This window comes from Myxine glutinosa, chromosome 1 (genome assembly GCF_964187855.1).
Source record: "Myxine glutinosa chromosome 1, kmMyxGlut1.1, whole genome shotgun sequence".
NCBI lineage: Eukaryota > Metazoa > Chordata > Myxini > Myxiniformes > Myxinidae > Myxine > Myxine glutinosa.
In genome coordinates, this window is record NC_136261.1 from 181,685,222 (window position 1) to 181,707,587 (window position 22,366).

General features: G+C 46.2%; 1 protein-coding gene across 2 annotated transcripts in view; it reads left to right on the forward strand.

Moving 5' to 3' along the window:
• The window catches only part of LOC137431685 (pleckstrin homology domain-containing family G member 1), a 176,264-nt gene that overhangs the window by 100,048 nt on the left and 53,850 nt on the right, over positions 1–22,366 (forward strand). For both annotated transcript variants that reach the window (XM_078780932.1, XM_078780933.1), the window contains exons 3-4: positions 8,219–8,319; positions 19,900–19,969. In XM_078780932.1, coding sequence (XP_078637058.1) covers positions 8,219–8,319; positions 19,900–19,969 — 171 coding nt within the window. The remainder of the gene's footprint in view (positions 1–8,218; positions 8,320–19,899; positions 19,970–22,366) is intronic.

The following is a 22,366-nucleotide window of genomic DNA, read 5'->3' on the forward strand; positions in this document are numbered from 1 at the left end:
CTGGTGCAACGAAGAGTCAGAATTAATGGAAACGAGTCCTTAACTGACATAGACTAAGAATAACTAGCAAGATGTCCAAAAGTTGTCTACGTGAGATGCGGTGGACCTGGGCACGACATTTAATGGGGGAAAAAGGGGAAGGTCGGTTCTACAGAGTGTTATTTACAGGCAATGGGACTAGGGAATGGGGGATTGGGGATAGTTGGGGGGTATTGGGGAAATAGGGGAATATTTACAAGCGGATATGGATGGAGGCCAAATCCCATATCCGCAACTTTGCACCCTTCTCTACCCTCGGGGCGTCCCGACCCGATAAATTTTTACCTACTTTAGTGTGGCACTCAGATGTAGTTCCCTCTACTATTAACTCTACCCTGAGTGCGACAGTTTTACAGATGTTCACAAATGAGTAAATATGTCCCCCTGCGACGTTGCACCCTTCTCCTCACAGAAACACACCCACAGGATAACCGAATCGCGGAAAGAATTCTCAAACTAAACATACAGCTGGTAGGGAGCATTATTTACATAAGACTACACTGATATTTACACTACGATCCAGGACCTGTTTTTGGAGGAACACATGCAGATGTTATGTATAGAGAGAGCACGCATGCCAGCATCGATACACCAACCCACGAGTGCTCTGTGGCCTTACGGCCTTTAATAATGTGCAGAGCACCCCTTCCAAGCACCAAAAGCACCACCCCATCACACAGTCAGCACCATCCGGTGCACCAATAAAATGTTCAATAATCATGGTGTGGTGTCGCAGCCGGCCGATGTTCTGCCGCTGGTCTTGCCTTCGTGTAGTGCTTGGCCTTCTAGCTTCCTTAGAAAATAAAGAAAGGCGCCAACCGCGTCCATTTCCTTATTGTGGCCGTCAGGGGGCCAACTATTAGTGGTTCACCTGTATGGCATAGGTGCCACGTTGACCCAGAGGTCCATCCACGGGTGGTGCTTGGCCGCAAAAGAACTGCGGTCCACGGTGGGCGGCCACAAACATTGCGGTCCATATGGTGTATCGATCCAGGCAGCAAGCAGCGAAAGTGCAGGCCCACAACTGCGGAGCCAGCACCTCTCTCTCCTCTCTCTCTGCCCCAAAGCCAGATCCTCGGAGGTGGGAGACAAAAGAAAAGACAAGTGAGTAAGGTGGTAAGGGCGCAAAAGTGCACGCAATACAAGGTGATGCACACTGGGGGCACATAGGAACCAGGTGAGACAGGTACGTTCCTACCGTACGCCCCCCCCCCCCCCACCAGGTAACCTACATGGCCCCTCCCTTACCCCTTACTGTATCCACAAAACACAACACTACCCATAAACATCTACTTTACAAATCAACAAACGTCCCTACTGTCTTCCCCGTTCCTCCCATAAACCAAATTCGTCTTCTCTCCCTCCTAACCAATCAAATTTGCCATTTTCAACTTTCATCAAAATTTGTCATCACCAATTCATCATCAGTCCCTCCTAAGGAGGGAGAGATGGAATCACCCCAATGTCTCATCCACGTCGTGATGCGTCTCACAAATCCTCAGCAATTCTCATTTCTGCAACACAAACAAAGAAAACACAGGTGTGGAGTCATCACCACAGGCAAGTGGCTGCGTATGGTGCGACAGGTTCATCAATCCTAACTATTTCCTAAATGACTTTAACAACTTTACATTACCCGGGGTCTTTCTCTTACCAAACCATTGGCCCTCTTACACTATGGGTTCTAAAAACCAATTCCCATTGCCCAAACTGTGGTGCTTTTCAATTTGGGGTCTCACTCCCCCGATTCATCTCCCGGTGCCCTCGCACAATTTCTGGGCCGCGACGTGTACCTCTCCTAGCGGGTCTACCCACCTGCACACCCCCACCACTGCAGTTGCCTCCGAGCTTACCTGCTCCTTACCCTAACCTAACTACCTGGGGAAGGCCCTCTGGCGCTCTCCCCACTCGGTGCCCTCTCTGGCACTGGGCTACCCGGGTCCGTCCTCCGGATCCTCGGGCCCCACTGACACTAACGGCTCCCAGAGCCCACCTGCGGCCTCACCTGGCCGACATCCTCACAGTGGTGGAGTGCCCAACCAACTACACACACTAACAGGCTACACGCCCAGCCATTTCCACAACACTAATGCACCCATCCACAATACCATTCTGCAACCGCACCACAAATGCCAATATCCAACCACAATTTACCTATACCCTCTACCTAACACTTACACTACCCGCCCCGGGTACTCGTGAAAGGGGTCCACTCTTCCCCCATCCACACCTTCGCACCATGCACATCACTCCGTACCACTTACTCCAACTCTCTCCACACCACCTTTACTTGCACACCTGTGCTCTCACACCTGGTGCCACCTGCACCCTTCTCTCCCCAAGCGCATTCGCGCTGATCCACACACTCACTACTCATACACTGCTCCACACACCTGTCCAGTTGCACACCTGTGCAATCACACCTGTTCAATTCTCACACACACGGCATCATCTCAGCTAACTACTCCCTTCTGAAACTTGCGCTTCCCAGTCGCCCCTTTAAACTATTGCGCTCCCACGTCATTATCATCCACACTAATCTACCTGCGTCCCCACTACAGGTATCAGTCACTAACTAACCTTATCGTCACCTAATGTCATCTTCTAGGGCCCTATCAATATCCTAACCCACCCGGGCTAGTTTTCACTGCCATACACCCCATAAGCTATTGCGCATTTGCCCCACTATGGGAAGGGTGGCAGGGATGCCACCCTTACCCACCGGGCCCATCACTCACTACCAATTTTTCACATCAAATTTCCACAAATCAAAAATTTGCCAATCACTACCCATCATCTGCCAATCATTACTGCCACTCCTTTGCCAATCATCAAATTTTGTTTTTCTCTAATTTTGGGGCCAAAACACTAACCTCATCACACAGTCTACTCACTAATGCCTCTCGGTGCGCCAATTCCTATCCAAAGCCCGGCTTCGTAAAGCCGAGCAATGAATGCGGGTTGTTCCGTGCCAGCGGCTGGATGCGTCCGGCATTCGGTGCAGGGACGGGGGCTTACCCGTGCCGAGATCCCACGCACCATCTCGGCACGGAGCCATCCAATGTCCCGCTCTCGACCTGCCAGAATGCCTCAACAAAAAGTGGTCGCCATGACGACCCTTCCTATCGGGCTGCCAACTCCGCCTAGTGGAGCACGGACGCGGCCGTTCAAAGCGAGGCCCAGCACGCACCGAGGGCCCGATTCGGCTAAAAGTCGCTCTAACCGCTAACCCGTTTAACGTCGATGCTTCACCTGCACGCTTACACCCCGCAGCCCGTTCCTTGCTCACACATCCAGCCGTTCCCATGCTCCTCGTACCTTTCCTTACACACCCAGGTACCCTCATTCCACTCACAGCCTTGGTCACACACCTGACCACCGAACACTTTGGCACACATTCGTTGGTCGCACACCTCACCAACACACCTCTTCGCGCCCCCTCCTCGGTCACCTCCTCTGTGACAATCACAGGTGTGCTCTCATTCGCACACCCAACCACGTGCCTCACTACCAATTCCAGCGTGCATTCCCACTCACGCTCTACCATTCCAGGTGTGCTTCCTTTCTCACCTGTCACAACCAACTCACGCTCCGTGTCACTCTTACTACTCTCACCTCCACTCTTCACAGCGCACTCACCCTTACTCTTGACAGCGCACTCTTTCCTCATGCACCTGTCCGTTACACACCTTTCTCGCGCACACTCTCCCGTTACACCCTCTGTAACACTCACCACAGGCGTGCATTCTTCCTTGCCTTTGACAGCGCACTCTTTCCCCATGCACCTGTCCGTCACACACCTTTCTCGCGCACACTCTTGCGCACACTCTCCCGTCACACCCTCTGTAACACTCACCCCACCGCGCTTCCATGTGCTCCCTCGCACACGCGCTACGACCGACTCACTCTCGCCAGCACCCTCACTCCTTGGCACGCACTTTTTCCTCACACACCCCAGAGTCGGACTTTCTCGCACACCTCCTTTTTCGCCCACCAGACCTGTCGCACACTTCACCAACGGCCTCTCACGAACACCCGGGTCCATCTCGACCCCCAAGCTTATTAAATCCCCTGGCGCATCATACGCACGACCATATTGGTCACCACTTACACCGGGTCCTCTTCCTCTTCGCTTTTCCTCCATCACCTGCGAATCCCTCATCCGGTTAATGAGCACATCATCACGATCCAAACACAGACTTTGGACCAATTCTTTTATCTCCTCTTTTATCTCTTTCTTATCCCCTCTCCGTCGCTTCTTAATTTCGCTCACCCCTTCTCGCACTTCTTCTAATTTCTGCTTCACCTCCTTTATTTCCCGGTACGTCTCCTCAAGCTCATCCTCTAAGGCTACCTTGACCGTTTCCATGTGCGTCCTCACCTGCCGGTCCTTCGTCTCCATTACCTCTATCACCTCGTCCAACCTCGTTGTCAGTCCCTCACGTACCATCTGACATTCCCTCTTCGTCGCTACCAAGTCATCTTTTAGTTCTTTCTGTGTCGCCTTTAACCCTCCTAATACCGCAGTGTTCCTTTGAACCTGCTCCGTTAGTCCTTTTTGTCCCTCCGTCAGCTGTTCCACCTCCTGCGTCAGGTCCTCTATGCCCCCTTGTAACTTTACAGTCCCCTTTCTCACCTCCTTCTCCATGTGCTCCTTACAGTGCCTCACCTCCTCGCGCACTCCTCCGACCTCCTCACTCACTCCTCTTCTGATCTCTTCTCCCATCACTTGCATCTCCTGCCCAGATGCCACCCTCATCTGCTCCATTTCCTCCCTGTGAGCATCCAGTTTGGTCTCTACCCCCATTCTGACCCCCTCTATCTGCTGCCCCATTTGTTTAACTTCCCTTTCCGCTTGGTCCCTCATGTCCCTCAATTTGCCTTCCATCCTGTTTTCTAACCCCTCTAACCCCTTTTGCATCCCTTCCATTTGATTCTCTTGAGCGGCCATTCTGTTTTCTACCCCCATTAACCCATTTCTCACCTCTTTTATCCCGTTGTCTAACCCCTCAAAATTATTGTCTAACTTCCCAAATTTCTTGTCTAACTCCTCAAAATTATTGTCTAACTTCCCAAATTTCTTGTCTAACCCCTCACCAGTACCCCTCGCTTCGTCCCTCATTACCCCCATTTGGCCCTCTAATCGCTCACTATCAGCCCTCATTTGCTCACTCTGAGCATCCATCCGGTTCCCCATTACCCCCATTTGGCCCTCCAATCGCTCACCCTGAGCATCCATCCGGTTCCCCATTACCCCCATTTGGCCCTCCAATCGCTCACCCATTTGTTCCATAAGGGCCCTCATTTGCAGGAGGAAAAGGTTCGAATCCACCAGACCAGCGGCGCTACCACGGTCGCGGGCGTAGTCGCCGTGGCCATGTGCGAGGCGCCATTTCGTGCGTCTGCTACCCTCACTGCTTCGCTCTCCTCATGTCCCTCAATTTGGTCCTGGATCGACCCTGCCTCACTCTCCGCTACCGGAACCCAGCCGTCTTGGTCTGCCATAGCGCGACTTTCAAAATTCGGGTTTTTATTTTCGTAAAACAAAATCAAATTTCGCCGTTATAATTTCGAGTGCGTGAAACGCGCTCCGGATCGAATTCCACTTCCCGACACCAAAATGTTACCCTAATGGTACAATTGGTGTTCCAAAATTTGGGCCTAACTGAATTTAGTCCCAGGTCCGAATCCAACTCCTCGACACCAAATGTTACAGACGCGGTTGTGGATGTTGGTTTACCGAGCGGTTTGGTATGACCGCGTCTGCACAGTTTACCCGATTATACTCGAACGTTGGCCGAGTCGCGCTATGCTAAATCAATTACGGAAAGGACACCGGCTGGATTAAATGACACGACACCAGGGGTACAGTTCTCAAGACCTCCGGAGGAGGTTATAATATTTCGGAACGTTAGATTACAAGGACGAGAGAGACAGCATAGGAAGGTAGGCACTTAATCACGGTCTTATAGTAACCCCGACAGACCACAGATAAACAGGACAAGACTGACTCACACGGGGATTGATGGCAAGGAAGGGCAGGTAGTCGAGGCTCAAGGTGCACCTTGGCGCAGGGGCAGAATCGACCCGGTCCGGTCCAGAGATGCGGGAGGTCTCGTCGCGCTGGAGGTGGCGTCTGTTTCTCCTTCGTGGCTGAGGCGCATCTGACGTCACGTCCGGTAAGTCGCTGCGTATATCCGGCGGGGAGTGACACGCCCTCGGCTCGTTAGCTCCGCCCCAGATGGAATTGGCCCGTTGCTTCTTATTGGGTGCGGGGGGTTACCGGGCTCCGCCCTTGACGAGGGGCCGACAGGCAGCCCCTTCGTGGTAACCCCGTCGGCGCACATGGGTAATGGCGGCTAACCGAGCCGGAGTGAGGACGCACACTCCCCACGCGCTGTTGTGGTAGTTGTTGTTGTTGTTGTTTCATGGGGAAGATGGGAGGAGGTATGGGGAGGTCCTAAACTCACTACTGGTGCCATACAATCACATTCTGGTGCAACGAAGAGTCAGAATTAATGGAAACGAGTCCTTAACTGACATAGACTAAGAATAACTAGCAAGATGTCCGAAAGTTGTCTACGTGAGATGCGGTGGACCTGGGCACGACATTTAATGGGGGAAAAAGGGGAAGGTCGGTTCTACAGAGTGTTATTTACAGGCAATGGGACTAGGGAATGGGGGATTGGGGATAGTTGGGGGGTATTGGGGAAATAGGGGAATATTTACAAGCGGATATGGATGGAGGCCAAATCCCATATCCGCAACAATATAATGTGTTTCTCAGCTGTACATTTAAGAAATATGTGATTTTTTGAAACGAACAGGAACGCATGAGTCGCACTGGGAAAGCATGGGTAGCCGCACGTCCTCCTACGTCCATGTGCGCAGTGCAGGGTTCGAAGGTTTGGCCAGAGTTCAGGAGCTGGGAGGTGGGGATCACGGGGTTACTTGCGGGAAATGGCTTCACTAGAGCATTTCCGTCCTGGCCGAGAGCATTGACGACAAACAGCGTGGACAACAGGCTTTTCCCAGCACAGGAAATTAAGGGACGGCACGGTGCAGCGCACCAACAGTGGAAACCTTTCGAGTTCAATATCCAATAACTGCTTCAAAAGTTGAAGGCAGATTTTAATCTCTTTCCATACCTATCTATGAACATGGGAAAGTTAAAAAAAAACCTGTGAACAAGGTAACAACAATGATTTGTCAGTATTTTTGGCACTTAAATTGTTTTTTAAATAGACGTATCTGATGGGAAAATCTGGACATCCAGTGGATGTTAAAGCATGGGAAGAAGAATCATCATATCTTGAGTTGCAATTTATTTGTTTTTCGAATTAAAGGAGGAAGAATCACCAACTTAATTACGCTAGAACATGATGTATACAGTATTGTGAAACTCCCACACACACACATGGTGGAGTGGTGGTTGGGGGGAAGGGGAGGTGGGTGTGGGGGGTTCCTACAATAGATTATTTATAGCCAGAAGACTTTTGAAAACTTTGCAGTTTAAGGAATAATACTGTTTTTGAACTGGGATTTATTAGCTTTCCAGGCGGGTTTGGACCCCGTGGGTTTGGACCCCGTGGGACAATCCAAGGGCTATGTGATGGGAGGGAAATCCAATAATTATTTTGATTGTATCAGCAACATGAGGGACAAACAAATTGTGCAGTTCGGGAATGGCAAACGAAGTCTTCTTTGAATGCTGAAAGTTGGCACGAAATCCTTGTTTTTGGCAAAAGTAAGGAGATCTGGGTGTGTGCACAGCTGCTCCTCAAAAATGGAACTTTGAGACCTTTGCAGGAAAGTCATTCTTTTTGGTTTCAACCTTCTTTTGTTGGTGGTTGTTTTGCTATCCACCATCACTCCACCCAATTATTATCAAATGGAGCATCATGAGAGGCTGAATTCCTGGGTTGGCGAGTTATGTCCATGTTGCCAATTTGGCGGAGGCTTGTCTTTGAGATTACAGATTCTTTTTTAATTTATAGGCAATGATATGACTACTCGTTACCTGAATCCCAATGTTTGTGATTGAATGGGATGGCATACTATCCTACTTCTCACAATCACAGGTCTCTATATGCTTTGAGTTGTGTAACCTCTGTATAACCTTTGATAAATATTATTTACTTTATGCAGAGGGATTAATCTTTGTCCGTCTGTATCCTAGGATTACTTAGGTTTCCTTATTGACATTCAAGATCTGCCATTCTCACGAGATGAAGTTTTCACCCTATTTGGGAACATTGAAGACATCTATGAGTTTAATAGGTGAGATGAAACATCACAACATCCTTGTAACATAATCGTGATTGGTGTTGCCCCACTCACATTACCCAAACCCTCCTTGCCTCCCTGCACAAAAGTGTAAGTATTTGCGTTTTCACTGTTCTCTATCAAGTTGTCCCTTGGTGATTAGATTACACTGTACATTATCATTTGTTTCAGGGCTGGGAATTTCTCAGGAACCAGGTGGCAGACATATCCTGTCATGGGCTTGTGGAGATTTAGTGATTTCCGTTTGCTGTGCTCGATTGAACCCTGTGGATGATACCAAATGAACAATTAACATCAACCAAAAGAACATTAATGCTTCGACAAAACTTTGAGCGTTCCATCATTGTGGGGATATCGAGGCAGAATCTGCGCTGGTAACTGTCCTGCTCGATTACGCAGTCCCTGTTCAGGAAACAGACATTGTCTGGGCTGGAGTTGAAAGGTGTAGATTTGAAGAGATTAGGCCATAAAGAGTTTGCCATCTAGTGGAGGCAGGAAGGCTAAATGATCAACCTCACCATTGTATTTGTGTAGAAGAAGACTTTAAGCTTTGAAGTACCGAATCTCATTAGATCATGTAAACTAAGCAGAATAGAGCCTCGTTTGTACATGGATGGGTATGTTGTCTGAACAACAGCAAGATAGCTCAATTTGGGAGCATGATTTATTCGTAGCTGTATCAATCAATGTAGGTTTCTTCTCCCAAGGACTCATATCTGAATAAAACTGCCTCTTTAGTACTGTATCAGCAGAGGGTGTTGCATTTCCAAGTACATCATCTGTTCAACAAACAAACAAGAAAGAGCAATCAGGGATTGCACACCCATGCCAGAACGTGTTTTCGTGGCTTTTTAAGGCTTTTGTGTCAAAACAAATATGGCGACCGAACCACGTGACCGATGACGTCATCATCTTTTTTTTCTCACCAATTTATCCAGAGGATGACGCTCAAGAAATTTTATCTTGATCGGATTAAGTTTTGTACTTGTCGAGTTATGACGTCAAAATGGAGGAACCTATGACATCATCATTAACATATATTATTCCCCATGGAGAGTTCTTTACAATGAGCCATGTCTCCATTTTTTCTATGCAGAGCTTTCGGAGATATAGAGGTGCAGTTTTTTTTTTCCAAGATGGCGCCTGTACCACGTGACCTATGATGTCATAATTATCATTCAAAAAATTATACAGGTGGAGTTGCTCCTATGGTGATAATTTCCTGTCAATCAGACCAACAGTTGCAGAGAAAATCATATTTATTCTGTGGGGACAGACAGACAGACAGACAGACAAACAAACAGACGTATGAAAAATCATTCAGAGCGACACTTTAAAAAAAGAGAACAAAGTAGAATTGCACTCAGTAGAGCATCCTTTTGACACCAAAAATAATTAGTGGTTGAATTCAATGACCTGAAATGCAAATCGTCTTCAAATTTTTCGTTATTCAGATGAAAATTGACAATTTTAGAAACTTGGCCTATGTTGACCTTTTGGCCTATGTTGACCTCAAAAATAGTTGGTGGTTGGTTTCAGTAAGCCGACATGCAAATCGTATTCAGATTTCAAGTCAATTGGATGAAAATTGAGGATTTTAGAAATTTGAAAAGGTTGTTGACCTTTTGGCCTATGTTGACCTTTTGGCCTATGCTGATCTCCAAAATAGTTGTTGGTTGAATTAAGTTAACTGATATTAAAATCCTATTCAAATTTCAAGTCAATCAGATGAAAATTGAGGATTTTAGAAATTTGAAAAGGTTGTTGACCTTTTGGCCTATGTTGACCTTTTGGCCTATGCTGATCTCCAAAATAGTTGGTGGTTGAATTCAGTTTGCTGATATGTAAATCCTATTCAAATTTCGAGTAAATCGGATGAAAAATGTGGATTTTAGAAATTTGAAAAAAAGTGGCTGACTTTTGGCCTTAATCGACGTTTTGACCTTTTGACCTCAAAAATATATAGGATTTTGTCGGACCATGAACTCCACCATTTGGTGACGTTTCGTGAAGATCGGTTTAAAATTGTGTCCTGTAGGCAAGTATAAGTGAGCGGACAGACAAACAAACACACACAAACTGGAATGATGAACATACTTACAAAAAAAAATTTTTTGGCAAGTAACAAACAAACAGAATCAAATGCAATACCCTCTCCTCTGGCGAGGGTAATAATAGGTCATTATTAGTACATTTGAGTATGGGGAAAGATTTATTCTTACTGTAAGATATGAAAACTTGTGCTCGTGTGAAACGATTTTGTGTCACAAAGGCTGTGCCACTCGATTCAGTGACTCAGGCTCGAGTTGTGTATTTTTTGCATCCCTTGACAATTGAATTGCATTGCTAAGAGACTTAACTCAACATGAATTCAATTTCGGGCCTTTGAACTCGAGTCTGAGGCCAAAAACGTCCCCCAGCCAACCCCTATCTCTCTGTGATGTGCAATACACTTCACAGAGCGTTGTTGCCACTGAAGCTGCTTCCTTAGCAAGGACGTTATACTTTAAACAGTTGGCTTTATTGGGTGTCCTTCCAGTTTCTAGAAATATTGATGCACACTTTATATAACTTGTGGAAAAGAGGCTTGAAATAAAAAATGAAAGATAACTCGAGCAACATCAATGCTTCCAGGTAGGAGCATGTAGGGTTTAAAAAAGGAAACATTATACTGGACCCTTAACACTTGTAATATGAGTTCCCTTCGGAGGAACTTGAACACAGGAAAAAGCCATCAGGCCCATAAAAGCTCGTGCCTAATCTAGGAATAAATAAGTTTAGAAAACAAATAATGATGACGTCATTGGTCACGTGGTTTGGCCGCCATCTTGGAAAAACCGAAAAACTTTGCACCTCCATATCTCCGAAAGTGCTGAACAGAAAAAATTGAGACATGGTGTTACGGGGTCCTCCCGTATTTACCTGGTCTCGGTGACCTCCGAACCTCGAGGGGAGCCCCGGCAGAAAAATATGTTATCCTTGGGGAAATCAATCGGATCATTAAGGAGACCACACCAAGGGTTATGAACGAACAAGGATATATTCACCATCCCAAACACATAAAGGGTGAGTACATCAATTCACAATTACAATCACAATATTTAAGATGGTACCACCTTATATATCCCTCTAACCCAACTCACAGCACTTCCCCCCAATGTCTCTGTACTCCTCCAAAGCGACGTCGAGTCGCTCCGGCGATCGTCGGATCAATGGCTGCTCAAAGGCAATTGAGCCTTGGACGAGTGAAACCACCCCGAGATCACGTGATCCAGTTCCCGCACAATGGCGGTGGTATGGGCGCTTTCCCAAGACGCTCCAAACATGCACGTACACCGTGCAGCCACAAACCGCACCGTCTCCTTCAAGGGCCGCTGGCGCGCACACACGTCCTTGGCAACCCACCGAGGAAGGCGAACCCAGCAGACGCGGCAACCTTATTCTGCGAACGCCGCGCGAGTCCCAATGGCGGCGGGCTTGTACTTGCGGCGAACTTATGCAACTAGGGTTCATCTGAATCCGACGTCGACGTCGATCTGACACGCAGATGTGAACAGTCCCAGCGATCACAACGCTGAAGGCCGGACTTCCTTTATAGGCTCAACCGCACCATCTCCTTCGACAATGCTTGCCACGGAGCTTCAACCACCACGTCTCTTGTCGATACTTCCCACCTCCTTTTCTTCGCTCCACCTCTTCCGGTCTCGATCCGGATTTTCCCACCACATTTTATCAGGAGCGCTTTTAACCCTTTTAACCATAACAAGCATCATCTGGAATCAACCATGAACAAGAACCACCATAATTAGGGCCGGTATCCGTAACACTTCCCCCCCTCAAGAAAGAAAGTTTGAACATAGGGAAAACTTTCGTTGCAGGCAAAATTCTTTACACCAACAAGAGTAAGCTCACCCCCAAATCATCAATTCCTGTGAGCAACCACCATCCATAGTTCCCAAAAATAAAGCAACAAACTTTTCACACCCCCCACAGAATTCCCCAAAATTAACTCACTCTGGACAACGCGTCCGCCACGACATTGTCCCGGCCCTTCACATGTTCAATTTCCAAGTTGAACCCCTGCAAAGCCAAACTCCATCTCATCAACCTCTGATTTTATTTTTCATTTTTTGAATGAAGGTTAAGGGGTTGATCAAAATTCCAAAGTTACGCATCTCGATAGCCCTTTTTCCGGGAGGCCAAGCCGAGTATTCACTACATGGACGCCTTTAGGAAGGTGGAGTTCACGGTTAGTCTGGGGAGGAAAGTTCACTCCATGGACGCCTTCAGGAACGTGGAGTTCACGGTTAGTCCGTGCAGGAAAGTTCACTACCTGGACGCCTTTAGGAACGTGGCGTTCATGGTTAGTCCGTGTAGGAATCTGGGCTCGGCGGCTCTGCCGCATTCCGTGCTTCCACTTCTCTGGACTCCTAATAATTACGGTGGGACCACTTGTCACAGTAGTCACGGGAATAGCGGTCTCCCTCTCGGCTGCTACCCTGATAATCATTCTTTCGGGAGATGCCATAACTCTGGGAGCCTCCATAGTAATATCGGCTGCGGCCACCACCAAAACTACCGCCAAGTTGTCCTCTTCTGTAGACCTCTCGACGCCTACGAAATGCCTTCCCTACTGTTATGGTCCGACCCTCCAAATCCTTGCCATTCCAATTCTTCTCTGCCTCTTTGGCATCCTTTGTGCTTGCAAACGTGACAAAGCCGAACCCTCTTGACTGTTGCGTTTCCCTGTCTTTTACCAACCGCACTTCCACAAGCGGTCCATATTTGTTGAAGACAGAGGTCAGAACTTCCTCCTTTGTTCTGAAGTTCAGTCCACCTACAAAAAGCTTGCCAACTTTGCCTCCATCCCTGACTGGTGAGGTGTTATTTCCCATATCGGACTTTTTCACAACCATCAGGTGACTAGAAACTTGACCCCCAGCCAAATCATTCCCAACCACAACTGATACTCCCTCTACAGGAAGAGTGGCTTGCAACCCCACGGTGACCGGTCCTGACACCAAATCAGACTCGAGATTGATGACATGAAGGGGAGCGCTAACCCAGCCACCGATCCCTTGTAACCGAACACTATCACCAGTTGCTGTACTCTCCGACAATGGCAAAATGCCTTCAAGCATTAAGGATTGATGTGCTCCTGTGTCCCTCAATACCCTAACAGGTCTTGGGTTAGTCGAGTCTCCCTCCAGTGAGACAAACCCCTCATAAATAAATGGTTGGTAACTCTTCTGTGGGCGATTTCTCACGTTTGCCATCGCATTCGGAGTTGTACTAGTCGGACTCCGCTCCTGATTTTCCTTTCCCAAAGCATGACAGTGGGAAATCAAGTGTCCGGGTTTATGGCAAAACGCGCAAGTAGGCCCGGAGGAGAACCTCGTGGTCTGCCTCGAGGTCCACGGAGGATACGTCTGCCTTGAAACCGTTGACTTCTGACCCCTAGAAGTCGTAATATCAGAGTGGTCCTCCTCTCGAGGCCGCCCCCATGAATTTTCGTTCTCCGCCCCTGCCGTACCATAGCTCCCCTGGCTAAGTCTAGGCGAGAAGTTAGGGTTGTGGAACCCCATCCTGTGGGTTAAGGCATAGTCATCTGCCATGGTCGCTGCCTCATACAACTTTGGTACTTTCCTTTCCTCCAGGTGTATTTTAATGTCCTCGTGGGCACACTGTTGGAATTCCTCCACCAGGATCAATTGTCGCAATAGTTCGAAGTCTTTCCCAACTCCTTTCGAATCGCACCACCTATCAAACATGGTTTCTTTCAATCTGGCAAACTCCACGTGGGTCTCACTCTCCCTCGTCCTGGCATTCCGGAATTTCTGCCGGTAAGCTTCCGGGACCAATTCATAGGCTTTGAGAAGGTGTTTCTTCAATATCTCATAATCTGCACACTGGTCAATCGGTAAAGCCGAATAAATCTCTTGAGCTTTACCCACCAGAACACTTTGCACCAGTATGGACCAGTACTCCTCAGGCCAGTTTAACTGTCGAGCCACTTTCTCAAAGTGTGGAAAAAATTTGGCTACCTCCTTCTCATTGAAGGGTGGGACCAGCCTCACATGTCTGCCAACATCCCAGGTGTTCTGACTAGGTGTCGAACCAGTCAGCGGGGATGGTACCTCTCCCTGTTCTCTTATTAATTCCAGCTGCTTGACTTTAATTTCCTGCTGACGCGCCAATTCACGGTCCTTTAACTCCCTTTCGGCTCTTCTCTCCTCTGCTTCGAGGTCTCTTTCCACTCTCCTTTCCTCTCTTTTTTTGTCTTCTAACCTTTCCTGGAGTTCTCGTTCCTGTGCTTTTTCCCTTTCCTGGCTCTGTAATTGCATCTCCAGTTTCCGGAGCTGCACATTTTCTTGTTCTTCTGGTAACCAATATCCAGGCTACCCTTTCCCATGCTTCTAATCCCACCATAGATTGTATCACCACTGTCTGCAACTCTGCCTTCTTCATATTAATTCGGACCTCCAAGCTAAAATGTTTGGCCAATTTCCAGAGGTCCGATTTTACGAACGCTCTGAACTGTGCTTCACTCGGGGTCACCGTAAACTTCTCTGCGTCAAACGCCATAGTGACTACGGGTAACACCTGTTAACCTTCACACAAACAATTTCTAACAAACAAAAACAAAAGTATTATTATTATTATGTTTTTTGTTGTTTGTTTTTGGGAAAAATTTGGGAATGTTGGAAAAAGTTCCAAACTTGGGAATTCTTTCCTGGACTAAATTTAGGAATTTTTTTAGATCCAGGACGCAGACCCAATTGCGAGTCCACGAATATCAATTGGACGAGCCCCCAATTTCTGTTACGGGGTCCTCCCCTATTTACCTGGTCTCGGTGACCTCCGAACCTCGAGGGGAGCCCCGGCAGAAAAATATGTTATCCTTGGGGAAATCAATCAGATCATTAAGGAGACCACACCAAGGGTTATGAACGAACAAGGATATATTCACCATCCCAAACACATAAAGGGTGAGTACATCAATTCACAATTACAATCACAATATTTAAGATGGTACCACCTTATATATTCCTCTAACCCAACTCACAGCACTTCCCCCCAATGTCTCTGTACTCCTCCAAGGCGACGTCGAGTCGCTCCGGCGATCGTCGGATCAATGGCCGCTCAAAGTCAATTGAGGCTTGGACGAGTGAAACCACCCCGAGATCACGTGATCCAGTTCCCGCACAATGGCGGTGGTATGGGCGCTTTCCCAAGACACTCCAAACATGCACGTACACAAGCCACAAACCGCACCGTCTCATTCAAGGGCCGCTGGCGCGCACACACGTCCTTGGCAACCCACCGAGGAAGGCGAACCCAGCAGACGCGGCAACCTTATTCTGCGAACGCCGCGCAATGCGCGCGAGTCCCAATGGCGGCGGGCTTGTACTTGCGGCGAACTTATGCGATGAGGGTTCATCCGAATCCGACGTCGACGTCGATCTGACATGCAGATGTGAACAGTCCTAGCGATCACAACGCTGAAGGCCGGACTTCTTTTATAGGCTCAACCGCACCGTCTCCTTCGACAATGCTCGCTACGGAGCTTCAACCACCACGTCTCTTGTCGGTCTCCTCCCACCTCCTTTTCTTCGCTCCACCTCTTCCGGGCTCGATCCGGATTTTCCCACCACATTTTATCAGGAGCGCTTTTAACCCTTTTAACCATAACAAGCATCATCTGAAACCAACCATGAGCAAGAACCACCATAATTAGGGCTGGTATCCGTAACACATGGGTCATTGTAAAGAACTCTCCATGGGGAATCAAATATGTTAATGATGATGTCATAGGTGCGACCATTATGACGTCATAATTCGACAAGGACAAAACTTCATCCGATCAAGATGAAATTTATTGAGCATGATCTAGGAATAAATTAGTTTAGAAAACAAATAATGATGACGTCATCGGTCACGTGGTCCGGTCGCCATATTTGTCCAAAATGGCCGATAAAAAAAGTATATTCCGGCAAGTCCTCGGTCTCTGACCGATTTTTCATTTGTTTGTTTGTCTGTCTGTTTGTCCGCACAGAATAAATATGATTTTCTCTGCAACCGTTGGTCCGATCTACAGAAAATTTTCACCATAGGTGCAACTCCACCTGTAGAATGTTTTAATGATAATTATGATGTCATAGGTCACGTGGTTCGGCCCCCATCTTGGAAAAACCGAAAAACATTGCACCTCTATATCTCCGAAAGTGCTGAATAGAAAAAATTGAGACATGGCTCATTGCAAAGAACTCTCCATGAGGAATAAAATATCTTAATGATGATGTCATAGGTGCCTCCATTATGACGTGATAATTCGACAAGTACAAAACTTCATCGGATCAAGATTAAATTTATTGAGCGTCCTGTAGGCATAAATTGGTGGAGAAAAAAAAAATTGATGACGTCATCGGTCATGTGGTTTGGCCACCATCTTGGAAAAACCGAAAAACGTTGCACCTCGATATCTCCGAAAGCGCTGCATAGAAAAAATTGAGACATGGCCCATTGCAAAGAACTCTCCATGGGGAATAAAATATGTTAATGATGATGTCATGGGTGCCTCCATTATGATGACATAATTTGACAAGTACAAAACTTCATCCGATGAAGATGAAATTTCTTGAGCCTAGCTCGGAATAAATTAGTTTAGAAAAAAAATTTGATGACGTCATCGGTCACGTGGTTCGGCCACCATATTTGTTTTAACACAAAAGCCTTAAAAACCACTGAAAATACATCCTGGCGAGGGTTTGCAATCTCTGATTACTCTTTTCTTGTTTTTCTTTTTAAATGTAAAACACCTTTAGACTGCTTTAGAGTGCCTTATTTTGCACCTTTAGACTGCTGAGACCCCTTATATCTTTGAATAACTTTTAAGACCCCCCAAGACCCTTAAGACCACAAAACCCTTTAAGCCCTAAAAGACCCAAAATACACCAAGGACGACCCAAAAGACATCAACAACCCAAAAGACCCTGAAGACTCCGAAGACCCAAAAGACCCCGAGGACCCCTAATACCCAGAAGAGCCAAAAGACTCTGAAGACCCAAAAGACCCCGAGGACCCCAAATACCCAGAAGACACAAAAGTCCCCAAAAATCGAAACGACCCCGAAAACCCCCAAAAAACCCTAAGACCCTTAAAGACCCAGAGGACGCAAAAGATGCTGAAGACCTTTAAGACCCAAAAGACCCATAAGATCCTTCTGAACCTTTAGACCCCTGAGACCCTTAAGACCCCTTTTACCTTGATGCCACTTTCAATACTTTAGATACCTTTATATCCCTTCACCCTTTTAGACCTTTTATACCCTTTAGACTCCTAGAGCCTCTAAACCCTTACACCCCTTAAGTCCCTTTTGACCTCTTAGGCCTTAACACCATGCAGACCCCTTACACACTTCAGGCAGATTAGATAGCTTGGACCCTTGACCATTCAGAGCTTTAGACCACTTGGACCATTTTAGATTATAAATAAATTACAAATAAATAATATCACCGATGTGACAAATAAATGTGTACAAAAGAAATGTTTTTATTTGATTGGTGTAAATCATATCAACACAGCAACTCACATAGTCATTATCCTCAGTTAAAACAAGCCTGCGCCTCTGTCGCGATGTGTGGTGAGGTGAGCGTAGCGAGCCGTTCCACGCCAGCAATAAAATAAAACTGACTGTAATGAAGCTTAAATCAAGAGCAACTGCATGCCCATCACATTATCTTCCTTCATTGAACACTGTACATATACACAAAATATTAGTAATCTAGCGATGTAAGATGAATAAACATGGTCATCATCATCATCATTATCATCATCAGCCTGTTTTTGGTCCACTGCAGGACTAAGGCCTTCCTCAACTCACATTGGTGGGTATTGGCATACTTGCCATGCTTGCCAAGAGCTGGTTGCCAGGAGAGTTTGGGCAGGAATTTGTAATTTTGATCCAGTGTGCCTGTGATAACTCACTTACTCTTCATAAAAGGCTGTGGGATCTTCATCATCCACCAGATATTGCCAGCAGGTGGGATACCATTTTTAACGTCCATCCAAGGGACGACACACATTGATGAATCACCCCGCCTTAAAAAGAAAACACCAGGATTACAGTTTATACCTGGGCCGAGATGTGCAACCAGGATGAACATCTCAGAGGCGAGTGTGTGCATCGATAGGCTATCCTGCCAGCCGCATGGTGCTCTGCCTTTATACACGCCACGCGTTTATACAATCTTTTATTTTAACAATATGATATGGATCATGGTTTGGAAAGTGAACACCTGTGAGACATGTAAATAGTAGCTGTTTATAACTGCCTGCTGTTCTCATGGTTTACAACCCTGGATGCCATGAGATGAACTAGAAAGATCAATCAGAGATTACAGACCCTCGCCAGAACTTGGTTTGTGTGGTGTGGTGTTTGTGTGGTGTTTGTGTTTGTGTGGTGTGTATACGATGCTTTGACGATGCAGATTTATGTTTATACAGCGGAAAAACAGACCTTTTCAATTTTATTGTATGGAGTATATGGACTATCAGTGAACACACCCCCTGGGTGGGTCGAGTTTGTGCATCACTTACTGGAAAAATGTTTAGTCTGTGTTTTGCAAGAAGACTATAGATGTTTGTGTGGTGTGCAATTAAACGGTTCTAGATGGTCTAAAGAGTACATTCCAATAGTAGTTGGTGTCTAAGGGGTCGAAAGGATCGAATCTCTCAAGCATGTAAAAAGGGTCTAAAAGGTGCAAGTGGTCTAAAGCTCTAAATGGTCAAGGGTCCAAGCTGTCTAATCTCTCTGAAGGGTGTAATGGGTCCAAATGGTGTCAAGGTCTAATGGATTTAAAGGGACTGAAGGAGTCAAAGGCTTTATGGGTCTAAAGGTGTGTAAAGTGTCGAAAGGGTCTTAAAGGTAAAAGGGGTCTTGAGGGCCTTGTGGTTGTTGGAGTCTGAAGGATCTTGGGGTCTTAAAGGTTCTTCTGGATCTTTGGGGTCTTAAGGGTATTCAGGGTCTTAAAGGGTCTTGTGAGTCTATGGGGTCTTAAAAGGTATTGGGGTCTCTGTGGTATTTAGAGGTTTTAGGGGTCTTAAGGCTATTTAGGGTCTTTGGGGTCTCTTTGGGGCCCCCCCAAAGTAGTTTATTGTTGTTTGTTTAAAGTCTTGTGGTTACATTAGTATGATTGTACATGCTGCCATGTCACCTAGCAACCATTGAAATTAGTTTAAAACACCGTGATACTTTAAAAAATACCTTTAGTTGGTGTAGTATACTGCTTTAGTTTACCATGTGAGTGCCCAGAGGTATTGTCCCTATTTTTCCTTTTCAGAAGGCCGTTGTGATTACACTTCGGATATGAATAAGTTGTATGTTTAAAAAAAAGAAGGAATTTTAAAGGAGAGTTGATTATCCTCAGGACTGAGGCCATGAATGTAACTATTCATTTGAATATAATGTTAAATTATAAGAAGGTAATAAATGATGATGTGTATTTTAAATGAGTCTTCAACTTACTCTGCCCTTCACTCTTCTTTCTGCTGTATTCTCTCTCTATCCTGCAGTGACCTGCTCCTTGACCTGGAGAACTGTGACAGCAATCCTGTTGCTGTAGCTGAGTGTTTTGTCATGAAGGTGGGTTCACATCATTCCTTCCTTATCCATAGCCTTGGAACCTTTGCTACATATGATTGTTTTGCCTTCACTTTATTATATCTCTCCTCCTACAGGGAGGGGGAATATATTGTTTTTCCTTTCTTTCTTTATTTTCCTTTCTTTCTATCTGTCTTTCTTTCTTCAAATTTGGTGGGGAGGTGCACCTCGGTCCAATAGACCCCGACTCCTTTTTAACCTTGTTTTGGGGTCTAAAGGGTCAAATTTTAAGCGGTCAAAGGTGAAACTAAAAATCCCACATTTTTTCCTTGCTGTTCGTTTCCTTGTATTTTAGTCGCTAGAGATGTGATTCTAAACAACCTCTGCATGGTGCACAGAAATGTTTTGGATTGAAGTCGTTTTTGGGATTATATGAGGGTCAATGTTCAAAAATGGTTGCAAAATGTAGGTTTTTGGCCTGCTCAGCCTTTCTTGTTTAACCAATGCGGACAAGATCTGGCACAAATATACCTTGCCACAGCGCCTAAAGAAAAAAATGCAGGCAGATATTGATCAGGTCTTCCTCTCAATTTTGCCGGGGTCAAAGGTCAAAGGTCAAAGTTAGTCGCACAATAAAGGGGTTTAACTTGCTGGGCAAACCAGACAAACCTTGACAAAGAATTACGTTGTCAAAGTACCTATAGGCTAAAGCAGGTAAACATTTGTCCGGTGTCTTTCTTTTAATATTGCAGCTGTGTCAAAGTGGATGGAGTTAGGTAAGGGTAGGAAGGGATTTTTCATGCAATATGTTGTTAATGTTCAATTGTACAGAAATGTACACTAAAAGTTTTATTCAAATACAATAAATTTACAGTAAAATTCTCAAACCATTGTAAATATTTATTATGACATGTAAGAAATGCCACGAATCAGTGATTATAGTTTTACAAAAGACCTCAGAATGCACCAAAAAGCCAGAATAGGTCTTCACACCTCAGATGATGGTTGTGAATAAGGTTTGACAATGTGTTTATGGTCTCCTAAAGTATCTGTGCACATACCCATTACTGATTATAAAAAACATTTTTTTCTTGTAATGTTTCCTGAAATAAATCTTGCATTAAAATATTAAATCTTACACAAAATTGAAAAATAACTAGACACCAATGCATAAGGGGGAAGTAGGCAGGTCTGTGGTTGGCTTTTAGCATGGAAGAAAAGACGTCTGAGATGTTTGGATTTCGAGTCAATTTTTTTATTCACCTGCTGTGGTCCAACCCACCCATCCTTATTCTGGGAAAACCTGTACCGGATATCCCCTGATAAACCTGAGCGTAAGCATATTTACGTATTATAAAAGACAAGGCAAAATGATGCCGATAGTCTTTTTTTTTTCTTTTTTTTTGTATACAGAATCGAGGCTCGTGAAAGAGCTAACATTTATCACAAAAATAAATCAGTGACAAACAAACAAAGTATATTAAAAGGGGAGCGGTAGACAAGATGGGGAGAGAAGGGGAAGCACATAAACACAACATTTGACAGCAGGGACATCGGGAATGTGTGGGAGGGAGAGGGATTGGGGGAAGGCGGCGTGGGAAGGGGGGGGGGGGGGGGGTGGGAGAAGTATAAACACAAGGACACCAAGGACTTCCAGGAAAGAAGTTGGTATTTCAAAAAAGTGGATTTTGGGTGAAATTAGCGGGGGTAGAAAAGATCAAGGTTTTGGATGGGGGAAGATAAGAGATGGTGGTGAACAGCTGTTTTAAAGACCTGGAGGGTGGAGTGGGATTGAAGAGAGTGAGGGAGTTTGTTCCAGAGGCGGGAGAAAAGAGGAATGAAGGAGTGAAGGTGAGCAGAGAGTCTTGATTTTGGCAGTTTAACCATAAGAGGGTTGCAGGCAGATCTTGTGCGACCTGTAAGAATATTTGGGGGACAGAGCCCAGAGAGAGCTGGAGGAGCAAGGCCGGAGAGGAGTCAGTAGAAGAAAGAAAGACCACCAACCTGCCTGCGGTGAGTAAGTGAAAGGCCCTCGGAGGTAGCTTCATCGCGGGAGATTCCAATGATTCTGAACGCTTTGGTTTCAACAGCGTGAAGACGAGCTAAGTGTGAGGCAGGAGCACCAGCCCAGAGGGGGGAACAGTATTCCATTGAGCTGCGGATGAAAGCCTTGTATGTGGTGAGGAGCTCAGGTGTGCCAAGGAAGGACTTGGCACGACGGAGGATGCCCAGTCGGCGACTGGCTTTGGAGGCCAGATTTGAAATGTGGTTTTCCCAGAAAAGATCATGGCAGATAGTGAGACCCAAAAGCATGAGTGACAGAACTTCTTGGAGAGGATTATTCAGAAAGTGGATGGGAGGGTTGTCCAGTCGGTCTTTTCGGAGAGACATCGTAAGAGTGTGAGATTTGTCAGGATTGAAAGACATGTTCCACTTGTT